The sequence below is a fragment of the Ahaetulla prasina genome, chromosome 3 (assembly GCF_028640845.1).
Source record: "Ahaetulla prasina isolate Xishuangbanna chromosome 3, ASM2864084v1, whole genome shotgun sequence".
In the NCBI taxonomy this organism is placed as follows: Eukaryota; Metazoa; Chordata; class Lepidosauria; order Squamata; family Colubridae; genus Ahaetulla; species Ahaetulla prasina.
This window is the reverse complement of record NC_080541.1, coordinates 178,477,300-178,491,467: the sequence shown is the minus strand read 5'-3', so window position 1 is coordinate 178,491,467 and position 14,168 is coordinate 178,477,300. Positions and strand designations below refer to the sequence as shown.

The window sequence follows — 14,168 nt, the reverse complement described above, 5'->3', positions numbered from 1 at the left end:
ACTTTCTGAACAGTTTTGCAAACTGGTTGTTGGAAGAAATCATTAAGGCAGAGAACCGGTTGTTAAATTACTTGAATCCCACCACTGAGTAGCACCCTGCCCAATCCTGAAACAGATTCAATTAGTGCACAAGATGAATTTGTGCAAAGAACTCCCCAGCCGCAACTGCTACCTACATTTCTTCCAGGAATTAAGAATCCAGATGGATCACCAACTATGTACCATTTTTGTCTGGAACGCTGGTCACCCATCCAGAACTAACAAAGGAAAATCTCCAGGACCATTCTGTCTTGCTAGGTTTGAGACTAAGCTTGTTCATCCCCATTTAGATTCCCAAAACCTTCCAGCAGAATGCTGACAACACTATTTGTTCTGTTATATTGCTGGATTACTTCACCCAGGGGCTTTATGTATATATTAAATAGGATCAGGGAAAGTGTTGAGCCTTGAGACATCCTACACAGCAGGGCCTAGGGCTGGATCTCTTCCCCTGACCAAGATAATCCAATACACTTCATTCCTAATTCTAATATCTTCATCTGTCAGATACCTCAAAATTACCTTCTCAGCAGCCTTGCAAATGTTCCTGGGTCTTTCCTAATAGGGACCAGGTCACTTTGAACAGGGTCACCACCCAGAATAAAAATAGTTATATTTTGCCACTTTTATCACTATGATGTAGTATTTAATATAGGCTGTTTGGAGAAACTTGTACTTTTATTTTCTCCTGCTATGTTCCAGACTTTTCTTCTGTCGATATGACTCTTAGACTGTTCTGAAAACTGGGGAGCCCTTTGGGATCCACAAACACAGAGGGGTTGTCCAGGCGCAATCTACTCCAAGGCCAACATCATCCCCTCATTCCGAGTGGTGGCTAAGGCCTCTTCATATGCATAAGAGCAGCACCACTAGTGCCCAAGCAGCTACATAGGTATTTTAGCAGAATTAAGAATCTGAGAAGGGATGCTTCAGTTTTTTATCTCCATATCCCTCATCTATTTTCTCTGCTTTAATGCTGATAGTCAGGGAGCTCCCATTGGCACCCATCAATTAGTTAGATAAAATATCAAGGATATAAAAGCAATTTCTGAGTTAACTCACCTTTATACTTGCTGTACTATGTTCTATAACCAGAACCAGAGACCTCTCTGTTGCGCTCTGATTATTTACACACTGTTTATTTCTAGATACCTATGATGCAATGAGTGTGGGAGAGCTGCTGCAGGGTTCCTTTGCAGGCTGCTGGCAGTCTGGGCATTTATTTGTGAGAGGGAGCCCGAGCCCATGGCAATTCACCCACTCTGTGCTTCACAAGGGCACTCCGTTTCCTGAGTTGCACATCAATAGTCGGAAACAATGAATGGGTTTCCTCTTCCTGACCCTGCTTACTTTTGATTTTACAAAGATAATGTGTGGTTTCAGATTATGCCAGCCTACCCAGCCTCTGAGAATTTATATATTTGTGTGAACTCTCTAGTCTAAACTATAGCTATACAGGCAGCTCTTGACTTACAAGAGTTCATTTAGTGACCATTCAAAGTTACAACGGCACTGAAAAAAGTGAATTCTGACCATTTGTCACACTTATGACCATTGCAACATATCCTTGGTCACGTGATCAAAATTTGGACACTTGGCAACTGACTCATATGGCGGTTGCTGTGTCCCAGGGTCATGTGAACATCTTTTATGATCTTTTGACAAGCAAAGTCAAATGGGGAAGCCAGATTCACTTAATATGAATAGAATTTTTATTGGCCAAGTGTGATTGGACACACAAGGAATTTGTCTTGGTACATATGCTCTCAGTGTACATAAAAGAAAATATATATTCATCAAGGTACAACATTTACAACACAAATTATGGTCAATATATCAATATAAATCATAAGGATTCCCAGCAACAAAGTTACAGTCATACAGTCATAAGTGGAAAGAAATTGGTGATGGGAACGATGAGAAGATTAATAGTAGTGCAGATTTAGTAAATAGTTTGACAGTGTTGATGGAATTATTTGTTTAGCAGAGTGATGGCCTTCGGGAAAAACTGTTCTTGTGTCTAGTTGTTCAAGCCTGTTACTAATTTCACAACTGCAGTGGTTCACTTAACAACTGTGGCAAGAAAGGTCATAAAATGGGGCAAATTCACTTATCAGCTGTCTTACTTAGCAACAGAAATTTTGGGCTCAATTGTGGTCATAAATCGAGGACCAGTGGTGGGTTTCAAAAATTTTTACTACCGGTTCTGTGGGTGTGGTTTGGTGGTCCTGGCATGGCATGGCATGGCTTGGCTTGGTGGACGTGGCTTGGTGGGCATAGCATAGGAAGAATATAGTAAAATCTCCATTCCCTCCCCAATCCAGAGGAAGGTTACTGCAAAATCCCCATTTCCTCCCGATCAGCTGGGACTTGGGAGGCAGAGAATCGATGGGGGCAGAGCCAGTCAGAATGTTTACTACCGGTTCTCCAAACTACTCAAAATTTCTGCTACCGATTCTCCAGAACTAGTCAGAAGATACTGAAACCCACCTCTGTTGAGGAGTACCAGCATTCTTTAAACTAGTCTGAGATGTAGGTTTTTACTGTTCAGAAGCTTCTGTGATGTCAATCTAACTTAATCTGCAACAAAAGCAGTGCAATCTGAGGCTGTGTCATTTGTTTACAAACTTTTTGACCTGATTTTGAAAACTTATGTGATTCAGGCACATTCTTACTTTCCTACATTTACTTCACTTTAGAGTCCTTTCTTACCTGCATCTAACCACAGCCATGTGCCACTGGACCCAGACCTGGGGAAATCTTTTATTTTTCTTTTTTTAAACTTTCTATAACATTACCTTCAATTGTCCTCAAACCATGAGTGAAACGAATATAGATTATCCATAGTTTTATTTTAATACCATACCGGTATTAAAATAGCATTTCCCCCTGCTTTCAAAGGGCAGTCTCCAAATCTATAAAGTCTGTTAGGCTTTGTTATCCACGAAAGTAGTTAAGTGCTTGCAGTGATTTGCCACAAAGGCAACAAAGCAATTAGCAATTTCATGCTGGGATAATTTTTTGGCAGCTCAAGAATTGATGGATAGCATTCAAACTTGGTAATAGGGAACGGTGTATAGAAGTGTGAAAAGCTGCATAGTTCCAGAAATTGTGAGCACTAAAATGGATAGAAGATTTGTGTGTGTGTGTACTTGCAATGTTGTACCGAAGAAATATGTTGGTCCAGTGTTACACTGAAGGGTGGGAAATGACTCAGGAAAGATGTTTTGCCAATTATGCTAAACTTCATCCAGATTGTGTTTACCCAAACAGGCGACTTCTATTGTTCTCTGTCTAGCCCCACCCTGGGCTTAATGTTATTTATGTCTAATAAAACACGAGCTCTCACAGACCAAGAATAGGGAGGTGAAAACAAGAAGAATAGGGAGGTGAAAACTGCTGCAAAAGCCAGCAGTCCTGACTCCAGACAACATTTTGCCAAATCTAGGAGACATTAGCTAATATAAAAATCAGTGCTTCGGCATGTTCTAATGAGTGTTTAACTTCATGTTGACAGACTAACTCAATTGCTCGATTATATTTATTGGATCTCATAGAGCTGCCTTGGATATATGCATCTCCAATAATATCATTAATTGAATGCAAAAACTCTTCCACCGATAACTCTGTGACATGCTGCTGTGCTGACCACATATATCAAAGTCAGAATTTTTCAAAGTGGTCTGCTGAAATTCACAACGGCACTTGGGAAATATTTGACTTCTCTCTCCTGCCTCTTCCCTCCAAAATAACTTGAAATGGCTGGCACCAATTTTGTTATTTCGTTATTTACACATATAAATAATAGATTCTTAAAGACTGGAGTTTGGCAATAATTGCTCTAATTTTTAAGATGACAAAGGTTTTCCTGACAATAGCAAACCAATTCGTTTAAGCTGTATTAATAAATTCTAGACTAGACATGTATATAAAAACTTTCAGACTACTCTGAAAGAGAGTAGGAGGTAGGAAAGAGGAGAAGAGGAAAGAAGAGGGGGAGAAGAGGGAGAAGAGTGTAGGGTGGAGGGAGGAGAGGAGGTAGATAAGAGAAGGAGAGGAAGGTTTGGAAAGTAAAAGAAGGTAGAAGAGGGAAGAAGGTTAAAAAGGGGGGTGGTGACTGGGCAGGCCCGACTAATTGTATATAACTGTACATTGGATGAATTATTTGATAAGATTGTAAAAATAAAACTTTTTTATAAAAAAAAAAAAAAAAAAACTTTCAGACTACAGTAATGGAATTCAGAAAAGGTGCTGGTTGTTATAAATAAAACCCTTCAAAAGCATAAGGGCCTTGGCATTTGACAGACTGCCAGTCTCCCATAGAGTCTGATCAGTTGATTCGAACCACTAGGGCTGGACCAATTAAACAATACGATCTATTGGCACTTCAGAAATGTGCCTTCTTGTAACAGTGTCTACCCCCTAGAATGGGATCCATATGACCCCTTTCCTTCTAGTGTTTTGAAGAGGCTTGATCCATATAGATCCTTCCCTTCTAGTATTTTCTCCCAAGCTTTTAATGAGGGTGAGTGAAGACCTCTTGGGTTATTTTTTCCAGTCCAGTCCAGTTTCTGTCATCTTGCTGCTTTTTATTCCTTATTTTTGTTGAATGCTTTTTAAAAGTGTCTTTGCTGGTGAGCTACATAAAATGATTTAAATTCAGACAGCCTACACATTTTAAAATAAATAAATCATTGTTGGGAATGAACAGACAGATTTCAGAGCTGGTAGAAGTAGATTTGAATAGATTTGAAGTAGAAGGAGAATAGATTTGTGTGCCACCTACTTGGTGAATAAAAATGAAGCAAAACAAGTTGATTTTAAACAGGCATTTGATCATGCCTTGAGAAATGGGGGTGGGGGGAAATGTAGAAGTTCAAAAACTGATTTTTGTCTGTTTATTCTTATCTATAAGAACTAGGAGAACACAATCTTAAAACAGGATGAAATGCAGCAGACACCTTTCTAATCCTGTTCTTCTAGAAGACATGTTAAAGTCTGTATTCTTGACCTACTTTTAAATTAATTTTTCATTAAAGCTGTAGTTGATAAGTTAAGTAAAAAGAATTTCACCCACCAAAGATTGCTGATAGGCACACAGAAGAGATTGCTAATATATTCAGAAGATGATGTGAATCGGTCATGACAACTATAGGGCTAATAAAGGCATTTTGGTTTTTTTATCATTCTTCCAAAGGGCTATAATCAAACATCAATTAAACAAAGATTGTTGTATTTTCAAAAAGTTACCAAGTTCTGACTTGGATAATGAATGGACAGAAATTCAATGATTGATGATTTTTCATTTATGTGATAATTAAAATGCACACTTTTTATATGCAGCCCAGAAGGGTCAAAAGAGCATGACTATAATTAGTCTTTTTCTACCCAAGGACAACCCAATATTTTCAAACTGCTATCAAGTTTTTTTTTTAGGTTGACCCTCCAGTCAATTATTCTATGAAGTAAATTAGGATTAGGAAGTAAGAAATGTGTATTTGAGACCAAGTTTATAAGGAAAGAGTTTCAAGTGATAAGTGATATTTCTAGTCTAGTGAAAAGGTGTAGAGGTGACATGATAGCAGCGTTCTGGTATTTGAGACCCCTGGGCTAAAAGTTGAATTTTTCATCACCAGCCTGGTCCCTTTAACTTCTCCTGCTCCTTTCCATGCATCCTGGAAATCAAATGAGATTAGAAAAAAATGCTGAAGACTGGACTTTTCCTCTAGATTCTGGGGAGGGTGAGATGATCAAGAAAGAGGGACACTGAAACAGGGACTTACTAAAGTAGTACAAAGGAAGATTAAGGTGGCATTTCCTCAAGTGTAATAACCAAAACTTCAGTTCAGTCAGCCTAACTAAACTGGTTACATATTACCTGCTTTCCTACGCTCCAGAATTTCAGCACGTTCAAAGTACAATGAAGAGAAGATGGTTGAAAAGAGATCATTTCGGTTTGTGTTTGGACATTGATATAGAGATTCTCCTTCCTTCCTTCCTTCCTTCCTTCCTTCCTTCCTTCCTTCCTTCCTTCCTTCCTTCCTTCCCTCCCTCCCTCCCTCCCTCCCCCCTCCTTCCTTCTCTCCTCCCTTCCCCATTTTAATAGAATGTGAAGAAAAGTGAAAACCAGGGAAATTAACTTTGCCCAATTCTCCACCTTTGATATCTTAGTCTAGGCAGCAAATCAGATGTAAAACCTAACCGTTCCATTTCCCCCCCACCCAAAGTTCCAAATTATCTTTGAATGAATAATAAAGGACAGTCTAGTTTTAATCAGTTGTGCCTTTGAATAAATGGATTACATAGCAGACTTTCTTTTTCTTTTGGAAAAGTGGAATTCCATATATGCATGCTGCTTAGCACAGGGTCAACTTATCAGATCCTTTAGATAACATAGTTGTGCCATTTCACAAACTAGAGATTTGTCACACCTCTCTTAGTTGGTATTTTAGCCAATGACTTCCTATTATACTACTCTCTTCTGTGGCAGGATCCTGAGATAGACATGGAACAATGGGTGGAGAGCAGGAAATGCTATATGAGAAACAGGATTTCATGTCAGTGCTGAGCTGTCTGTAAGGGCCTCTAAGCATTCCTCCATCCTGCCTGCCTGAACCCCAGCCAATTTTTTTTTTCTGACGGAGACCCAACCGCTCATGTTGTACTCAGTCCATTTCCACTTTTAATCAGTTTCCTGTCCTGCCCAGTTTTCTTTTGTGGCCATGCTGAGACTCTCCAGTTAGGTTTCCAAGTCAGCATGGAAGAAGCAACAGGATTATATTCGCCTGGCAGCTAGCTACGTGTGGCAATAAACAACAAGCTAAAATGCACGGCTAGGCCTTTGGGTGCCAATATGAACTCTTGAATGAATGAAGTTCCTGGAATAAAAAAAAATCCAATTTCTGTGGCTACCTAAGTGGAGTTTTTCCTAAGATACTCTACTGAGTTCCTTCAAACCGAAGAACTATGCATTTATTCTGCTTGATCTAGTGACAATTTCCTTGTAACTGCTTTACTGCTGGTAAAGAATGGAGGATTCAAGAACAACAAGCTTAAAAGATACATACGGCGAGTGAGAAATAACAGAAATAATTCTTAATACCTCTTCTTCTGAAATAGTGATGTTTCAATTCTCCTGACATTGAGCCTGTTCCTGAAAATGAGATTGGATACAATTGGTCTTCTCAGCTTCTTCTGGCACCTGACAGGTAAAATCTGTTTTAATTGTTTTTATAATGGTTCATTCCTCCCCCTGACTCACTAGTTTGAGATGGACAACTATACAAATTACACAAGTGAATAAACAAACCATTTTTCCTATGTCTTTCCTAACTATGTCTTACCTACCACCCACATTTCTATGTCAACTATTTTATCAAAGAACCAAAGTGAACTGGGTAGCTCACAAGCTGGGGTTTAAAAAAATCATGAAATGGAAAAAAAAAGGAATAAAATGGAATGCAAAAATTAAAACAAATCAATTCAGACTGAAGCCAATGTTGTAAAATGCATGCAGCATAGGGTTCTAAAAATATTGTTTAAAAAATGAACAATAAAAAATCTGAGGAATAGAAAAGTATTTGAACTGGCACCACAATGGCCAGGACACTATGAGTCATTAATCTAGTCCGGTGGAGAAAGAATGTCATCACTGGAGTCCATATTGAAAGTAGTAGCCAATAACTTTACTTTGTTATCAGAATCAAAGAGAAGGCAACCCAAAAGAGATTCTAGAACTAGGGGGGAGGGGAGAGAATTTAACCCCCACCAAACTCCTTATAGCTCGGATCAAAGAGAACAGAACTTTCTGATACTTCTTTGAAAAATGATATTTCTAGGTAGAACTATTCATGTGTGCATTTTCTTCTTTATAATTCACAATTAGCTAGACCAATAGCATCTGCCAGTCTAGTCTGAAAGCTGGGGAATTACAGTGAAATAATCAACAGTAGTAGACAGTGTAACAGAGCCATGTTAACCTATGGTGGCAAAAAATCAGAAGGGTTGACATGGCTCTGCTACATTGTTTTGGATTAACAGATATTGTGAAAGGACATGTGGCTCACTTTATCACATGCAAAAGTCTGTGCCCCTTAATAAAATGTGTTACTTAGAAAAGATAATAGATGAGTAATTTTGAAAGATGCAGTGAAACAGACAAATCTCTTTGTGTCCTCTTTTGTTGTGTTGCTTTTATTTATATCTAGATGTTGTAGCCACTATCTAACACATAATCAGCAGCTTCTTACTTTGGAAGATACTCAGTCTTGCTTAGCCAGCCCAGGAAAGTGCTATCTCTCTTGAGCCATGTATACAGTCTTTGAGTACCTTGGTGAAGGCAAAATTCCACAATAAGATTGGGACCCATATTAAGAAGTGAAGAGACCAAAAACTAAATCTGTCTTAATTTTTATTGATATTTCAGTACCAGATATAACTGATATAATCAGTTTCTATGTATTTTACGAAAGATTCTTTATATCTACATTTAGTTTTAAAACTTAGTGGCAATTTCTAGGGGTAGGTCTGGGGCACCACCCAAAACTTTAGGTCTTAAGATGGATAAGGTTCTGATGAGGACTCATCAAGAAACTAGTAGCTGGATTTGGGATTTAAACTTTTTAAAAAAAATCTTACTAATTTTTACTAATAAGAAAAATAGAAGCTTGAAGAATTTTATCAGAAAGTGTGGGGGGGCGGGGGCAGAGAGTATGTGATATATTATATGTTGTTGCCAAAGCTGTTTGAACAACAAATATAAAGGGCCCATAATTTATTTTCTCTATAACAAAGTGATTTAACTGACCAGCATGGGAGAATGCAAACTTCAGCATTCCCATCTGCAGAACATTTATGAGAAATGACATCAGAATGTCATATAACACTTAATTGAAAATAAAGTTAAGCCTTCAGGAAAAGACCAGCATCACGAGAAGTCTTTCCGATAGTTGAATCATTTCATATGCAGAGATAGTTATCCAGAATTTTTACAGATTTAGCAATAAACGTGGAAATAATTTTCTAGAATTCCATAAATAATACACAACTGATATGTAGATGAATTTCACACGTGCTAATTACAGACATGTATTTTATGCATGTAATTTTGTGAGAGCCTGACAAGGATCAGAGTTAACTTTGACCGTCAGGTCTATTCTCTTGGCTTTCCAAGTCAGAACAAATACAGGAATAAATTAGTACATTAGTGATCTAAGCTATACTGAATGTGGTCTGAGTGTAAATAAATAGTGTTTTACAAATTAGATTCCTCTGTGCTAGGTTATCCAACACATTTATTTTTCAAACCCTTTAGTAAAAAAATATAAAATGTACAAGGATACAGAATATCATTATCCATATTCAATATTTTTTTAAAAAAACTATTCAATAATTATTATAATTGATGTATATAAAGTATATAATATAAATATTATTAAAATGTATAAACCATCCAACTCCCAGTAATCCAGGACAGTTTACATTTTTAAAACAATTTAGAAACAAAGAAACAGCACAAAAACAACACAACCAAAGGAACAAAGATTGCAAAAAAGAAATAGAACGCTTGAAATTAGTTTAGCTGGGACTGTGCTGTCCACTATAGGGATTTAAAAACTGAGCTGGGAACAGGACCTCAAATAGTGATCACTATAATATATTATGAAGAGGAGCTCCATCTCACGGAAAGGCATATGAATAAGTCTTCAGTATGCATTTTCTGATTATTTATATGACTGCCCAGAATAATTTTACAACTAAGGCTGAGGATTCTTTTTATATTTTCCAAGTATAACAAAATGTTGGGCAGAAATTATATAAGTAGGGTCATAACTCTGTCCATTAGCACAATAATTCTCCAAAAAATTTAATGGGACAAAAGTTGGTTTGGGGAAAGAGGTCAGCAAAGGAAAAATCAAATATGAAAATGGGCCAGTTAAGAGCAGAAACTATGGAGGAAAAAAAATCCAGAAAAATGCCCTGGTATGGGAGTAGAAAAGGTGACTGAGAATGGATGCTAAGAGAAATGAAACCACAATTGAATCACCTATGGAGTCCTTAGTGTTCTCTGAGCTTGCTTGTTTGCTTGCAGACAATTCATTACCTGACTAACATCATCAGTGCTAGTAAGTGTGATGTTTTACTCCCTATTTATAACTGAGAAATAGTATTTGCATGATAATGATGTAATAACACTATGCTATTCTATTGGTCTGTTTAGAATAGAATAGAATAGAATAGAATTTTTTATTGGCCAAGTGTGATTGGACACACAAGGAATTTGTCTTGGTGCATATGCTCTCAGTATACATAAAAGAAAAGATACGTTCATCAAGGTACAACATTTACAACACAATTGATGGTCAATATATCAATATAAATCATAAGGATTGCCAGCAACAAGTTATAGTCATACAGTCATAAGTGGAAAGAGATTGGTGATGGGAACTGAGACGATTAATAGTAGTGCAGATTCAGTAAATAGTCTGACAGTGTTGATGGAATTATTTGTTTAGCAGAGTGATGGCCTTCATGGAAAAAACTGTTCTTGTGTCTAGTTGTTCTGGTGTGCAGTGCTCTATAGCGTCGTTTTGAGGGTAAGAGTTGAAACAGTTTATGTCCAGTTTATTATTCATTCTTTTTATAAAACTAAGTGGCTATGAGTATTGAAAAGCCTCATTCACTTTGAAAAACCAGAGGACTAAATAATATTAGTTTCTGTTAGTATTATTTGTTTAGTATATTTTTATACTCATTTGTTTATGCTCTATGAGTTCTATGAGTTCTAAGTCTTTCTATGAGTTGAATCATTTCAATCATGCTTATAATTATCTGCTCTCTCCTTGTCCATAAGATGGCTCCTTTGGTTCTTTTGATGCAGGTGCAATTCTGGATATCACTCTGGTAGCCAATGTTCTGAGTCCCTCACACAACCACTTCTACCTGTCCTGTGTGACAGGTGAGCGGAACATCAGCCTCCAGATTGACAGAGACAATGCCATGATCAAGACCACATCCAAGTTCCAGATATACAGGAACAGCAGCAAGGAAGTGCATATGCGAGGTTTTTCCCGAGCAGGCCTCGTGGGCATCACATACTGCCTGGGGAAGACACAGTCAGAGCAAACTAGAGTTGTTTATGTACACAATGACATTAACGGTAAGTGTGACAAATTGATTCATGTGACAATGAAGAAGAGATACTGATATGTGGTATCTAAAGACCAAAATCTAGACTTGGAAGTAATACCAAGAATTAATGTTTTCAAGTTAATATTTCTCAAAATTTACTTCTTATCTCATATGATGTAATGCTTTCTGTCATGATATGACCCTTTTTAGACACTAGGTTGTTGCTCTTCTATTGTTTGTGTGAAATTGAGCATGGCCTTCTTATGCTATGTCTGGTGGGTTGGGCATGACAAAGAACCTACTTCATCTGTAACAGAAGAAAACTTATACGGCTTATATTTTAATTCCTAGATTAATTTAATTCTTGTTTCCACCCATCTCAGCTACCCCTACTGCAATTTTTAATCTGGGAGATCTGTGTCTCTCCTTAGGTGAAAATTGTGTTTGATGAACTGAATGAGGAGGTGGAAAGAATGCTGATTATCAAATTTGTAGATGATATAATTTTGATGGGATAGCTAATACCTTAAAAGGCAGAGATAAAAATCCAAATAAGAATTTGATAGATTAAAGAAATGGGTTGCAAATAACACTGAGACATTTCACAGAAACAAATTGCAAGCACAACAGTTAGGATAAAAGGCAAAAGGGATATTTGATTATGAATGTGATATGGCTGCAATACATACATACATACATACATACAATTTCATAATGCAATGACAAAATATCAATTTCAGCCTTTACATTTCAGAAAGTAATGATTCCAACATACTTTATACTAATACAGCTTCCACTTTATGTATTGGGTCTAATTCAAGATATTGCTGTCAAAGACAGATTTAGAGAAAGTGGAATAGATTCAGAGAAGGGATATGAGGATGAGCACAAATCCAGCAATGAAGGCTTATAAAAAGAAATTAAATAAACTGGAAATGTTGAATCTTAAAAACAAAAGACAGAGGGACAAGATGAAAGGAAAGCATAGAGAAGAAGAAGAAGTTCTCTATTAGCCCAGAATGCAACAAATAGGACAATGGAGTTCAGTTGGATGATGCCAGGTTTATTTTTTTTTTAAAAAATTGTGGAAAGGAACAGTATGACAAAATTGCAAGTATTATCAAAAAATGCAACCTATTTCTTTAACCTATCAAATTCTTATTTGGATTTTTATCTCTGCCTTTTAAGGTTTTAGCTATCCCATCAAAATTATATCATCTACAAATTTGATAATCAGCATTCTTTCCACCTCCTCATTCAGTTCATCAAACACAATTTTCACCTAAGGAGAGACACAGATTTCCCAGATTGAAAAACACAAAAATAGCTAAGAGAACAAGAGATTCTCTTGGTATAGTGGCTGAGGTGTTAAACTGGTACTGGGCAGTTTAAAGGGCAGCTGAGAGAAACACTATGTTTGCCCCTTTGAGCACCTAAATAAACCTTGGAATATAATTATAATAACAGTATAAATTGTGTGTGTGTGTGCTTCTGTACTTCACAGATTTTAAAACCCAACTTCTTTTTATTTTTATTTATTTATTTTATTTTTATTTATTTATTTATTTATTTATTTATTTATTTTGTCACAACAGTATATATAAGCATAAGCATGAAAATAACTATATAATATATAAGCATATATATAAGCATAAGTATGTAATAACTATATTAATTGGATATAATGAAAGGAAACAATAGGACAGGAACGGTAGGCACATTTGTGCTCTTATGCACGCCCCTTACAGAACTCTTAGGAATGGGGTGAGGTCAATAGTAGATAGTTTTTGGTTAAAGCTTTGGGGATTTTGAGAAGAAACCACAGAGTCAGGTAGTGTGTTCCAAGTATTAATAACTCTGTTACAGAAGTCATATTTTCTGCAATCAAGATTGAAACGGTTAATATTAAATTTAAATCTATTGTTTGCTCTTGTATTGTTGTGATTGAAGCTGAAGTAGTCTTTAACAGGAAGGACACTGCAATAGATGATTCTATGAGTTAAACACAGGTCTTGTCGAAGGCGGTGGAGTTCTAAGTTTTCTAAACCCAAGATTTCAAGTCTGGTGGCATAAGGTATTTTGTTGTATTCAGAGGAGTGGAGAACTCTTCTTGTTTAATTTAATTTCTTTTAATAATAAAGAAATCTCTTTGTTAGCCTCTAGATGGTGTAATGTTATCTCTCAAAGAGGTTTACTAAACTCTCTTCCTTTCTGTCTTCAGACCTTAATGTTCTCAAAAATCTTTTATAATTAGTTGTTTATTTCTATTAAACTTTTTATAAGCTTCTCTGAAGTGTAAATTCTACTACCAAGAAGCTAAGTCAAATAATTTTGCTCTCTTACACTGTTGGTCAAAATCAGAACATCCCTACCACTGACTGAATATAATTCTTCATTTCTTATTTCAAACCCACTCAATCTTAAATTGCACCTTTATGTTGTCCTTCGATGCCTTTTTGATCTCTTCCTTCCCATAATGACATGTGAAATAAAAGTATTGCAGATGTCACTGTAGCAATGCAAAAGCCAATATTCACAGAACCACAGCAAACAGGCACAACATAAAAAGAATATATTTAAGAAAAGAATTAAAATAGGCACAACATTAGACATAGAAAGTAAACCAAAAATTGTGCAAGCAAAAGTGAATGTTCTGGTCAAGCCCAAATGTCTCTTACTATTGTGCAAGCAATATAAATTTAAATATAAGACAATACCAGTAGTGAAAACACTTATTTGTTATGAGTAGATGCTGCAATCTCATAAAACTTGTAGAAAGTGACAGTACAACCAATGACAAATTCAATATTTCATTGGATGTGGTTACATTTTGTACAGACCAATTATTTTAAGTGGTTTAATATTTCTTGAGAAATCAACAGATTATGATGTATGAAGGGGCTTGAAGCCTCACAGCAATCTCACTTTTAGCCATTTTTTTATCCTTTTTTCTTAGGATTGGTTAAACATTTTGGTTTCAGATTCACAGAGCCAGTAAA

At 36.4% G+C, this 14,168-nt stretch overlaps 1 protein-coding gene across 4 annotated transcripts in view; it reads left to right on the top strand.

Annotated features, from left to right (window-relative positions):
• The first annotated feature begins 6,732 nt into the window (after positions 1-6,732).
• Positions 6,733-14,168, top strand: part of TIE1 (tyrosine kinase with immunoglobulin like and EGF like domains 1) — a 47,027-nt gene continuing 39,591 nt past the window's right edge. For 3 of the 4 annotated variants that reach the window (XM_058176940.1, XM_058176942.1, XM_058176939.1), the window contains exons 1-2: positions 6,734-7,247; positions 10,919-11,197. In XM_058176940.1, coding sequence (XP_058032923.1) covers positions 7,199-7,247; positions 10,919-11,197 — 328 coding nt within the window. In that variant the 5' untranslated portion in view covers positions 6,734-7,198. Of the gene's footprint in view, positions 7,248-10,918; positions 11,198-14,168 lie in introns of all 4 variants that reach the window. The other variant, XM_058176941.1, reaches the window with a different exon arrangement.